Source organism: Diadema setosum, chromosome 20 (genome assembly GCF_964275005.1).
Source record: "Diadema setosum chromosome 20, eeDiaSeto1, whole genome shotgun sequence".
NCBI classification, from domain to species: domain Eukaryota; kingdom Metazoa; phylum Echinodermata; class Echinoidea; order Diadematoida; family Diadematidae; genus Diadema; species Diadema setosum.
The window spans coordinates 378,763-391,799 of NC_092704.1; the positions used below are offsets into that span (position 1 = coordinate 378,763).

At 37.3% G+C, this 13,037-nt stretch overlaps 1 protein-coding gene across 1 annotated transcript; it reads left to right on the forward strand.

Annotated features, from left to right (window-relative positions):
- The first annotated feature begins 1,259 nt into the window (after positions 1-1,259).
- LOC140243271 (uncharacterized) lies at positions 1,260-3,041 on the forward strand. Its single transcript, XM_072322942.1, has one exon. The coding sequence runs from the start codon at positions 1,260-1,262 to the stop codon at positions 3,039-3,041; it is 1,782 nt and encodes a 593-aa protein (XP_072179043.1).
- The last annotated feature ends 9,996 nt before the right edge of the window (positions 3,042-13,037 follow it).

Sequence of the window (13,037 nt, forward strand, 5' to 3'; positions counted from 1 at the left end):
ACTTGACTGGGGGACAAAATCCCCCATGAATTGTACATTGATTTTGAGATATTAGCGATATCATAATCTACAACTTTTTAAGATCATTATTGTTATGGATCATTTTTGTTTGATTGTCTTTTCCTTTCAGCAGTGCATACACACGTCCATCCTTGCTCCACGCCTTGTCCACTTTTGTGTTTGATCTCTATAATACCCCTGTAACCCTCAAAAGATAAAGAAACGAAAAACTTTCTGTCAAATCCATATTCAAAATGACAAACGGGAAGAAGCAATGGTAAATGTTATTCCAAATTAAACAAATTCGAAATAATATTAGGTCCATGAAATTCCTTAATAAAAAAAAAGAAATAAAGAAATTCTGTCCACCTTTGCAGCTCACTCCTTGTGTCATATAAGCTTTGAGTTGACAGAAAATGTTCATGTTCCCCCTCCAGTTTCCCCACTTTGTTTTTGTTTGAGAATATAAAGAGAAACAAGGGAACAAAAACTTATTTCTGCTATTTCATTCATGTCATTGCATTACTTGGTCTTTTTGTCTCATTGTTGTCTTGGAGGGCATTTTCATATTGATTTCGGTATGTCAATTTCTGCAAATTTTACTTTTGTGCCATAGAGGACAAAAACGAGAGTGTTCTTTCGTGCCTTAAATTTCCATTTGTAAAAAGCTGTCAGTTTAATAGCCACTTAAATATCCTTTATTATGATATGTGACACAATGATTTTTTATCAAAATCTTCTGTGAAAAATATGAACTGGAAAAAAGTGTTGACTTTCTTTTTTTCTTTTTTTTTTTGCTGAGTGTATTTGTCCATTTCTTGTCAAAGAAGAAAACCTAGTGAAGACTTTGCAAGGGTCACTGAGAGTAGATGAAATGATGAGTATGTTCGTGGCAAATGATAGCACTGTTGTTTAAAAACATAAAGATCTTCATTCTATGAGTCTTTTCGAGTCTTCATCTTACGGCCCTATCTGATGACTCTCGTTTTGTTTTTGTTTGTTGTTTGTTTCTCTTTTGTTTACTAGGGGTGTCCATTGTAATTTATGTGTTTCATGACCATCACACCAGTCTTATACTATGGTCTATCATTAATAGATTAAATCGTCTTTCACACTTTTTAATAATATGTCAAATCATGCATAATAAAAACCCCAATTGGCCATTTCGATTGCATTTTGTGAAACGCTGTGATTTTTTTTTTTTTTTTTTGGTTTTTCCTTTAGTGTCGACAGACGACTGGGATCACTTAAACGTTACCATGGCAGCAAACTTCAAGGACAAGAAATGTATTGCCTGTGGAGAAAAATCCAGGGCGCTGTACAACGTGAAAGAAAAGCAAATGTTATGTGATCGATGTGCAGAAAAGACAGACTTCGTATTCAAGACTGTAAAGGAAGACAAGAAATGGTTTTGTGAAAAACACGCAAAAGCTATCAAATTCTATTGCGGTTCGCATGATCTGGGAATTTGCCAGTCCTGTGCAATCGTCCGACACGGACAGCCATGTGTCCTCCAAGACTTGGATGATATTGTCACTGAGAGAAAAAATGCTCTCAGAGAACTGGTTGTCATGGCAACAGAAAAGATGGATGAACTGAGAAACCGTGAACAGCATGCCAAACAACAAGAAGTTGATGCGACCAATCACTTGATGTCAGTGGAAAGAGAAATAGGATTGTTCTTCGAAGAGAAGCTGCGTCGCGAGGACGCCACCTTGCGGCGAGAAGAAGACATGATAGAACAGGAAGCAGAAGAAGAAATTTCTAAAGTTAATGAGAAAAAAGAACAACGATTGCTACAGAGTCGTAATAAAGCAAAAGCAAATAGAGAGAAAATAGACAAAGTACAAGAAGAACTATCGATTTCACTTACAGACATACGTAATGAGTATACTAGAAAATTCGATCATTGTCACCTTCAAATTAAGGAGAGTCAGCTCGCCATGAGAAAAGTTTTGGGTGACATTGAAGCCTTTCTCCTCAGTAACAGACAACTGATCGAGGCAGGGAAAGATCTCGTAATGTCACTGAACCAGGCCGTTGGGTCAGCTAATGAGAGGAAGGAGGAGGAGAACCCTGAAGGCATCTCAAGCAAAGTGAAAACTGTCCAATTCATGAAAAATAAGGAAGGCAAGGGTTACAAGGGGAGAGTCGATTGGTGTGGCGGGAAATGGGAACTTAGCGACTCAATTGAAATTCCAGAAGACGTAAAATTCCCTATGATAGCTGGGTGTCTCAACGAGGAGGAGGTGGTCATTTCAGACAAGTCTCATGACAACATGCAAACATATGTGACAAATGTCCGAACCAAAAAGACGGAGAAAGCGGCACGGAACGACAATAAAACATATATCGTTTCATGTACACAACTGGATGACAACACTATAGTCTGTGGCAAGCGTTGGGAAAGATGTTCAGGACCAGTCTTGAGCAAGTGCATCTCGCTGTACGACAGGCAGTGGAAAATCCTCAGACACCTGGACATACCAAGACACATGCAGACAGACTACGCCGGGGCAGAAGTTGCCGTCGATGTGAGTGGTATGCTCCTTGCTTGTGAGGCTGGTCAGTCAAATATCTACGTCATCGATTCGAAAAGTGGAAAGATTGAACGTGTCATCACATGTAAGTCTGGGGATAACATCACGATGCGTGGAATTATGACGTGCGGGAAGATCATTGCTATTTGTCAGTTCACACATTTCTTACATGCCACATTGTTGGTAATCGATCGTCATGGGGATCAGATGGAGATAGAACATAGTGATCCAATCTGGAATGCGGCTATCGATCCTCTGACCGATGACGCGTATGTTGTATGCTACGATACAAAAAGCAAAAGATGTTTCATTGATCGTATGTCTTACGACGGTGAGGCGGGAGTAAGAGAATTGTCCCTGCCACTAAGGGAGGGATTGGATAACAGAATAAAAAAATTCTGGCATGTTGGATTTTCAAGGCTCATTTTCACCTCTGATGGCAAACTCATTTGGTGTGATGGAAGAAACATCATGATCTATAAGAAAAAGTTTAGATTATAAACATCAGCCTGATATCTTCAAAGTTGACGAATTCAGAGGATATGTCAGTGGATTGACTAAAGTTTTGAAAAAGGAAATACAACTTTACCAAAAAGAGGAATTGGAGAATAATTTGTTTCTGCTCTCACGACCAATATCTGATGATTGTCATTTGTAGATATTCGATCACACAAAATATTTGAAAACTATAAAGTCCTAATCCTAGAAGTTCGGAGTAAGTCCTTCGTTTAAATATATCTGTGAGTTCTTCGATGATTTGTAAAGATTCAATAAGCTTTTGATATGAATGCGCCTCGATTGCCTTGTCGTGTGTCCCCCATTAGCTGTACTGTATCACCACACTCCATATCCCTACATTGACATGGAGGTAGAGAGAGTACATGTACTTAGACCGGACTGGTGTGAGCAGACAGTCTGACCTGCATGTAAAGACAAAGGCAAGAAAAAACATCTTACATCTGGTAAATCTTTTTATTTTCAGACACATGGTTAAAATAATCTTAACCATTCTTCAGCTTCATTTCTCCAATGACATTCTAGTAGACTTGTTAAGGGGGTAAACGCTGCATTTTTTAGTACAAATGTCCTACTTGCTAGGGCAATTGAAAAATTTTCTTCCAAAGAGACACTCTGCATTTGTGCAAATAAGCCTTAATTTGCATAATTTATGCAAAAATACTCGTGGAAAATATGTAGAAAAAGATATGTCCATTCAACAGAAATGCCTAATTTGATATATGTGGAAACAATTCCTGCAAATATTGATTTCATACCTATGCAAACAAACATGAAATTTGCATAATTATGCAAGTTATTGTGCAAAAATCTGCTTTTTTTAAAGAATTTTTATGTCAAAAAGTACTGGATCTTGTAGTACAAAGTTTGAACCTGGGATGGATGTTCCTTGGGTCAAAAACAAATGATTCACCTGAAGAGACAAACTCTCTCTATGCAAACAACCTCTTATTTGCATAATATACATATCAATAGCTATGCACAGATAATCAGAACAAAAAAAAAAAAACAATGTCTCAGATCGCTTTGAACTTAATATCCAAAAGCTAATAGAATAAGACAATATTATTCTAGCAATAAAATACATGTGAAATTTCGAAACATATTGATCTTTAAAATCATTTTACTATACATTTTTCCTCATCATTGCATAAATGCTTTGCAGGGTGGAAAAATAGCAATTAATAGTGACACTCTTTAAATATATGCAAATATAACAGCAAGGCCTACATTCGAATCAGCTCTGATATATGCAACTCGGAACAATATTGTTTACAAAAGGAACTTTTTCCTTGCAAACAGTGCACAACTGAGGTCATGGTTACAAAATCATTACAAAAAAATCACTCCAATAGGAAAAGTGCGAATTCTGATTTTTATTGTATTTTGTAGGCAATCAAGCAAATAAGAGGCTTTTTACATCGAACTGGTTAAAAACATTTGATTTGATTTGATTTGATTTGATTTGATTTGATTTGATTTATTGGTTCCTGCATTATATCATTGGTGGTGCAGATACATACACATATATTATACACATTGTTGGTGCCATACACATACATAAACATTAATTGTTAACAAAGTAAGTTTCTTCATTGCCTTTAGAATATACAGCAATTTGTCAGCAACATGTGCAAAACTATGTGGATGCAAGGGTATATCTGCACACATTAAGAACTTACAAGCTAAAGTTAGAAATAAAGTCTGTTTAAAAAAAAAAAAAAAAAAAAAAAAAAAGGTGTTCCCAGTATACTATGAGCTGCTATGACATGGAAACTGTGCTAGTAAATTTATACACAATAACAATGTTATAAGGCAATAATTTATGCAAAAATTATCATGTGAACAATATAGATGTTATACTTTAAGTCAAATAATTTTAGTCTCTGACTATGATCCATTTTCCTTGGGAAAATTTAGCTCCCTGGCCGTCCAGAGAATGTTATATTAAACCACATACCAGCCAATATCTGTATAGATGATCATGACCTACATGTTCCTAGAGCTTTTCCAAGAAATGTGATACTTTGTAACTATAATTATGTTAACTGGTTTTGTGTAAAGATGTCAGATGTTAAAATTAAAAAACACATAAGTAAAAATGTAAAACGTAGGAATGTCAGAGGTTATACATGTGTGCATCAAAATTACTTCAATGCAACCCATATTAAATGCAATGACGGTGATGACTACCATGTCACTGAATCTCTTGTCCTTTCCTACGTATCAAGAGGAAACAGAAACACTTGAGAGGGGAGGGCTTAACATTTTGTCCGATAATCAATTCTCCAATTTGTTTTATTTCACTTTATTCTATTTTTCCTTTTTCGAGAGAGCGTACAGAGTAATAAACATATTGAGGCTACTAGTATTTGTTGCAGAAAGGACAGAAATTACATTTTCTGGCAAACACAAACCCGTATGAGGAAATTTGTACTCCTTAGAATATTACTTGACAGTTGCCCAAATACATGTATTACCATTTTCGCATGGGATGGGGTAGGGGAGGGAGGGTGGCTAAAGCCCTCAGCATCCAACCATCCTCCTCCTGCACCTACGTAGTTTATTTCACATTGTAAATTGAGCATATTCCAGGATCGATTGTAGTTGACATTTCTGTATAAACTTTTTTTAATGTCGGAAATAATAGTAGCTTTATGTTGGTAATTGAGTAAGCCAATAAGTAATTGCATACAGAAAAGCTAAATAACATTTTTGTAATATCAGTTTGCTACATTTCTAGCTCTGAAATATCTACCTCTTTCATTTTTACCACTGAAATTATCAAATCCGACATTCTACCTCTGACAGTTTGACCTCTGAAATTTTTAACTGGCATCACTGAATTAGAGTGTGTCTATGACCAGCACAATATACCTGTTTGGTAAAACGTACTTAATTAATTGTCCCATCATACGTCATCCTTGGACCAAGTTTAGTGAAATTTGCTTCATCCAGTCTTGAGTTATCGCGAAAACAGAGAAATTTTAGGATTCGACCCTAACATTCGACCTTTGACCTCGGGCCCATTTCACTCAAAAATTAATCAAGTAATTGCCCCATCATACATCATCCTTGGACAAAGTTTGGTGAAATTTGCTTCATCCAGTCTTGCGTTATCGCGTAAACGGATACAACTTCATGACTCGACCTTGACCTTTGACCTCTGGTATATTCGGATATTGATATGCACAATATGCTAATAAGGAAGTATTTGTACAGAAAAAAAGTGTTTTAATATTACAAACCATTTGCTTTTGACTCAAGGGATATGCATGCTAGGTTTGTATTTTTTATCGTAGAATGCAGTTCTTAGACTGTAAGAAAAACTTTAAAAGTAATGTATTGACTCTACTTTCTTGATTAATTATGTAAATTTGGTGGTAATGATGGTTCAATTATTTAAATTCTTTTCTCGTTGTGTTTCATAGAATGTTTTCAACGGGTTACATATTTATCTAGGATGAAATTAAAGGAGTTTTCATTGTTTACAAATTATTTTGCACAATTTTGCCAATTAGGGGTTATTTGCATAGATACAGATTATCTCTTTCGATGAAAAAAAAATCCAATTGTACCGAGGAACATATGAGTTCGGTTTCAAAAGGTACTACATGAAAAAAGTGATTTTTTTTTTATTATTATCACATTTAGCAAACTCAGACTGGAATATTTCCCCTTATTATACTGCTATATGATACAACACTAAAACCACTCTCTTATCCATTTATTTTTCATGAATTACTCATTTTTTTTTGTGTGTGAATGTAGTACCTTTTGAAACCGACAGTGGATGTACCTTTTGAAACCGAAAGTTCACATACCACAGATATATTCAGTTTGATGTCATGACATGTTTCGCGGATTTATTTATTTTTTCCAGCAATGGTGTTGATGGGGATGGGATACGAGGTCAAGGGGGGCCAGGTAATTGACAATGCCCTGCCCTATTTAGCAGCAAGAATAACAGACCAATGTGCAGGGCTAATTATGCCCCACTTCTCCCTGCTGACCAATATTTTGAATGAATGATTGGTATTGGTCATAAGCATTCAAACAATTTTAACATGCTTCGAATGTTCTGGTTCCATCTAGCATAGGGGTGGGGCGATCCATTATGCATAAACGGTTATGGAAGGGGGAGGGGTCACAATATCTCACCAGGCGATTTCTCTCTTCCCTTTTCTCCTTTTGTTTTTTGTTTTTTTTTTCTCTCACGGGCTTTATCGTGAATTCTTTTTTTCTTCTACACGAATGTATTAATTTTTTGGCTATTTTTCTCTCTGTGAACTTTCCTTTCAGGTGTCTCAGGAATACTGTATACATTCTTTTATTCTTCATTCTTTTTTTCGATGGAACTTCGAAGCCAAGGGGAAAAGATGGAAAAACAGCATCTGAATGTGCTGTATTTTCTCAATGTTGTAATTAAATTCATTACATGAATTTCATTCTGGTATGTTTTTTATCAGGTAAGATAAAATCTGATAATCTAAAAGCTGATAAAATCAAGACGGTCGATGAGTAATATGACCACCTATGCTAAACACAGAAATAAAATGTGTCATTTACAAGAATAAAATATGAATCTAGTGTTCAAAGCTTCATGCCACTACGTAGGCCTACTTTCCAGCCCTGGTACTTTACATTATGCACGTATAGAATACCACGTACAGCACACCCACAGGTATAGCACCGTTGGTAGGGATGTCAGAATTTCATGCCATTGTACTTACATAAATAACAAAGTAACTTGGCTTTCAGACTATTTGTCACACACTTATTAGCTGTGAAGCCATTTATATAACGTATAGTGCATACCTACAATTAAGCGTTTGTACTTAATTCTGGGGACAATTATATGGCTCAAACTCAACATCCTAGCAGTAACGCGCAGTACGTACCGGTAACTAACAGTAAACGCAGTACGTGGGACTACATGAAAGTCACGTAATTTCTCCAGTTTCTCCGCCGTTTCTCCTTCGCTCTTGTCTATTGCTAAAGTCAATTAACGACGTAGAGAGCTCTTGTATAGGTTGCGTCTCCGCGTAATCAATAAAAGGTATTATAACATGGGTTCAAGAATGTAGCCAATCAGAAGTGCTGAAATGAGTCACGTGTGCGCTCTCGATTTTCTTACTTACATACACGGCCGTGCGAAAAGTGTGCAACGAAACAGCACGGCGTGTTATCCTATGGCAGATGACTTCTGCGCGAGCGGCGCGAACCCAAAACCATTCATTGTTTTAGTTCTGGTGTAATCTCATTGATACGTACGTACTACTGTACGTGCGTGCGCGCGCAGCACCACTGCACACGGTGTATTCACAATGTAGTGCAACATGCACTCGGCTTCGCCTCGTGCATGTTGCACAATTGTGAATACCCTCGAGTGCGCTGCATCTCCACTAACGCACTCACACCTGTGCATTATTTGAATACTTTTTAGCATGACGCAGGGACAGACGAGAACGACCAACGCAATCGTCGTCTCAAACGTCCACGCCGCAAATCTAAAGCTCCCTATTAGCTACGCGAAGGGAGACACAGAATATAGTTCCAGTGCCCTGTAGATGTTGTCCCAAGTCTTCTTTGTTTTTAATGCCTATAAGATGTCTTAGAAAGGAGTGTCTTAGTGTCTTAGACACCCGCCACACCCAGACGCCATTTGGGATGATGTTTTTAAGTGGAAATGCAGTCCAAATATAAGTTAGTCTGATTAAAAAAAAAAAAAAAAAAAAAAGATCAAAATCTTATGACTTCAACGGTAAAAATTTGACTGAAATCGGATGATCGATATTTTGAAGTTTCGCTGTTTTGGGGGGGAAACAGTTCTTGAACAGTGAATATGAATATGCAAATGGCAAAGTGAGCGTGTCATTCCCTCACAACTTGTCATGTAGTTTGTACATAAAATGTTGAAATTTCTAGTTTTTCATTCAAACGCAATTATCCCAGTGTATTGCCCGAGGCTCAAATCTTCGTATATCTAACTGATCACTATTCTGAAGTTATTCAACCAGAATGTATAACATCATGTTTTAGACTTCAAGGACAGAAACATTGAATTTTCGTCATTTTTTTTTTTCACTATCAATGGTAAAGTGTTAGGGTATGACATGAGCTGCCACCAACAAGGTTAACCCTTATTTTACTATGTGAACCGTTCATATGTGTACCTTATATAATATTCTTTCATTATGTTATGTTGTTTGTTTATGATATGGAAACGAATGGTTTTGTTATGCTATTATCATTATTTATGTTATAACTATACGATAGCCAGAAGACGACGTGTGGCTGTTGTACTGGGTTATAATTATATAGCCACTTACGTCCTGCACTGCTGCCACATGCTGTATTATTGTCGACAACATGAAAATGTTTGGTTTTATATTACTATAGTCTAATGTTATGTAACATACAACATGAAGATATTAAATTGGTGTTTTTGTTGTATACCTTCATTATAACCAATAACACGGGAATGTTCAGTTTGGTATGATTATATTTTTATGAAATACACTAAACAATATGAAATTAATTATGTATATCATTATTGTATTCTGTTATATAACTACGGATTTATTGATGCCATAGTTATTATAGTTAGATTTATATTGTTACGAATGCAGCCATACGATTGAGCCATTTTTGTATCATTTCACAGCCCTGATGAAGGTCTTAAAGGACAAGTCCACCTTAATAGACATGTGGATTGAGTGAATGCAGCAACATTAGTAGAACACATCAATGAGAGTTTGATGAAAATTGGACAATCCCTTCAAAAGTTATGAATTTTTGAAGTTTCTGTGCAGTCACTGCTGGATGACAAGACTACTATACAGCTTGTGATGTCACATGTATACAACGATATAAACTGCACTGTACATGTAAAGAAAAATCAACATATTTTCACTTTTCTCCCTGAATAAAAGGTCACTTGACTTCCCTCTTTCAGAAGGCAATGTTAATTGTATTACCAGTGGCGTACCGTGGGTCAAGACATTGGGGGGGGGGCACCTCATGGCAGCACCATCAGAATTGCATAACGTGACAATTAAATGCGAGCGAGCGGAGCGAGCGAGCGGAGCGAGCGAGCTTGAAAATTTTGACATTTTACAGTCCCCAAACTGCCGTTTGTAGCTATATATATATATATATATATATATATATATACATATTTGCTTTGGTAATTAAGGGGGTTGCATCGGGCGCAACTGCTGGCAGTTGCTGGCAGTAACATCGCGAGAATGGCATAACGATTAATGCGAGCGAGCGAAGCGAGCGAGCTTGAAAATTTTGACATTTTACAGTCCCCAAACTGCCGTTTGTAGCTATATTTTTTCGCTTTGGAAATTCAGGGGGGGCGCACCGGGTGCAACTGCTGGCAATTACTGGCAGTAATATCAGGAAAATGGCATATAACGGTTAAATGCGAGCGAGCGAAGCGAGCGAGCTTGAAAATTTTGACATTTTATGTTCCCTAAACTGCCGTTTTTAGGTATATTTTTTCGCTTTGGAAATTAAGGGGAGGGGGCGCATCGGGCGCAACTGCTGGCAATTACTGACAGCAACATCAGGAGAATTGCATACCGATTAAATGCGAGCGAGCGAGCTTGAAAGTTTTGACATTTTACAGTCCCCAAACTGCCGTTTGTAGCTATATTTTTTCGCTTTGGAAATTAAAGAGAGGGGGCGCACCGGGCGCAACTGCTGGCAATTACTGACAGCAACATCAGGAGAATTGCATACCGATTAAATGCGAGCGAGCGAAGCGAGCGAGCTTGAAAATTTTGACATTTTACAGTCCCAAAACTGCCGTTTTTAGCTATATTTTTTCGTTTTGGAAATCAAGGAGAGGGCCTGGGCGCACCGGGCACAACTGCTGGCAATTACTGACAGCAACATCAGGAGAATTGCATACCGATTAAATGCGAGCGAGCGAAGCGAGCGAGCTTGAAAATTTTGACATTTTACAGTCCAAAAATTGCCGTTTGTACCTTGAGCTATATTTTTTTCGCTTTGGAAATTAAGGGGAGGGGGCGCACCGGGCGCAACTGCTGGCAATTACTTACAGCAACATCAGGAGAATTGCATAACGATTAAATGCGAGCGAGCGAGCTTGAAAATTTTGACATTTTACAGTCCCCCAAACTGCCGTTTGTAGCTATATTTTTTCGCTTTGGAAATTAAGGGGAGGGGACGCACCGGGCGCAACTGCTAGCAATTACTGACAGCAGCATCAGGAGAATTGCATAACGTGTAATGCGAGCGAGCGAAGCGAGCGAGCTTGAAAATTTTGACATTTTACAGTAAAAAAAACTGTCGTTTGTAGCTACATATATATTTTTTCGCTTTGGAGGCCTGAATCCGCCACTGGTAGTCAAGGGTGTCGGTTTATGTTCATGATTGGGGGAGGTATGACCAGCGAGGGGGCGTCGAAGTGACCAACCGGGAGAAGGATGTCCAAAATCTGCACTTTTTCTAGAGCATCCCCTAGTATTGTTTGTGTTTGTGAGTGTGTTTGTTTGATATAGATGGAAAAGTTAGGAAATAGCCAACTTGAAGGTCAAGTCTTATTACTGGCAATGCAAGGCATTTTAATGTAGACAAGTATGTAAAGCAACACTGCAAAATCAATGATCAAGCTTTGATAGCAAACGTGTACAACCTATCAAACATCACATTGCGCAACATTGCAGCGACTCTTTTTGCCATTCCGATGTTCTGAGTACACTGCGCACATCCTGCTTGTATTCAAAATGCCAACCAGGAATCACACTGAATCACAATCTTTTGTCGTCTCCGGGCTTTTTGAACAATGTTTCACTATAATATCTCTTTAATTATATGGTTAAAAGAAATCTTAGAAAAATATTTTTTTTCTTGATCATCCTTTCATGTCGATTTCAAAAGCAGTTTACTAACCCTTGAATTACCATTTTGGTAGGTTTTTTTTTTTCTTTTTTTCTTCCTTTTTTTCTTTTTTTTTTTTAACCAGCGGATTGGGGGGGGGGGCACGTGCCCCCCCCCCATGCCCCTCCCCCCCCCCCGTAGTTACGCCACCCTTAACATACGTCAGTGACAAGTCGAGGAAATGTAAGCTCTTTTCAAAAAGTGCATTTTTTTGTGAAATTCTCTTTATATTTTCCTTCGTTGTACGCATGTGACATCATACACCGTAGTAGTCTAATCATCCAGCAGTGACTGTTCAGATACTCTAAAAAATTCATAACTTTTTAGCAGATTGTCAGATTTTCCTTAAACGTTCACTGATGTGTTCTACTAATATTGCTGCATTCACTCAATCCACATGTATATGAAGGTGAACTTGTCCTTTAACAAGACCGAAAGCTCGGCAATAAACACATACGTTGATCACTAGCTACGTCCACGAATGCTCTTATCTTCTCACACTGTTTTTTATATATCATATATATATATATATATATATATATATATATGAAGAGTTTGTTTGCAAAAACCGATAAGTCCATATTTGCCAAATGGAGATATTTGCGATTAAAGGTCAAGAAAAATAAAGGGAATAATAAGAAAAAATTTTGCTTCTTTTGACCATAACTTCAAAAATATACCTTTATATGTAGTGACCAATGTATCATTTAAAAGGTATTATTTTGTACTTTATGACAGAGACCGTACTTAAAAATCGTCAAAAGTGGACTTATCGGTTTTTGCAAACAAACTCTTCATATATACATATATATATATATATATATATATATATATATATATATATATATATATATATTATGTATATTATACATAATATGTATAATGTGTGATTGTGTGTGTGTGTGTGTGTGTGTGTGTGTGTGTGTGTGTGTGTGTGTGTGTGTGTGTATGTTTGTTTGTTTGGGGGGGGGGGTACAGCAGCGTGGGGTGGATGTTTGGGGTAGCAGGGACCTCCCTGGGGGTCGTGTTGGTGATGGGGGTCAAGCAGCCATATACTCCCAGTCT

Excerpts from the sequence above, each read along its gene's own strand:
- LOC140243271 (XM_072322942.1), top strand. The coding sequence starts at position 1,260 with ATGGCAGCAAACTTCAAGGACAAGAAATGTATTGCCTGTGGAGAAAAA.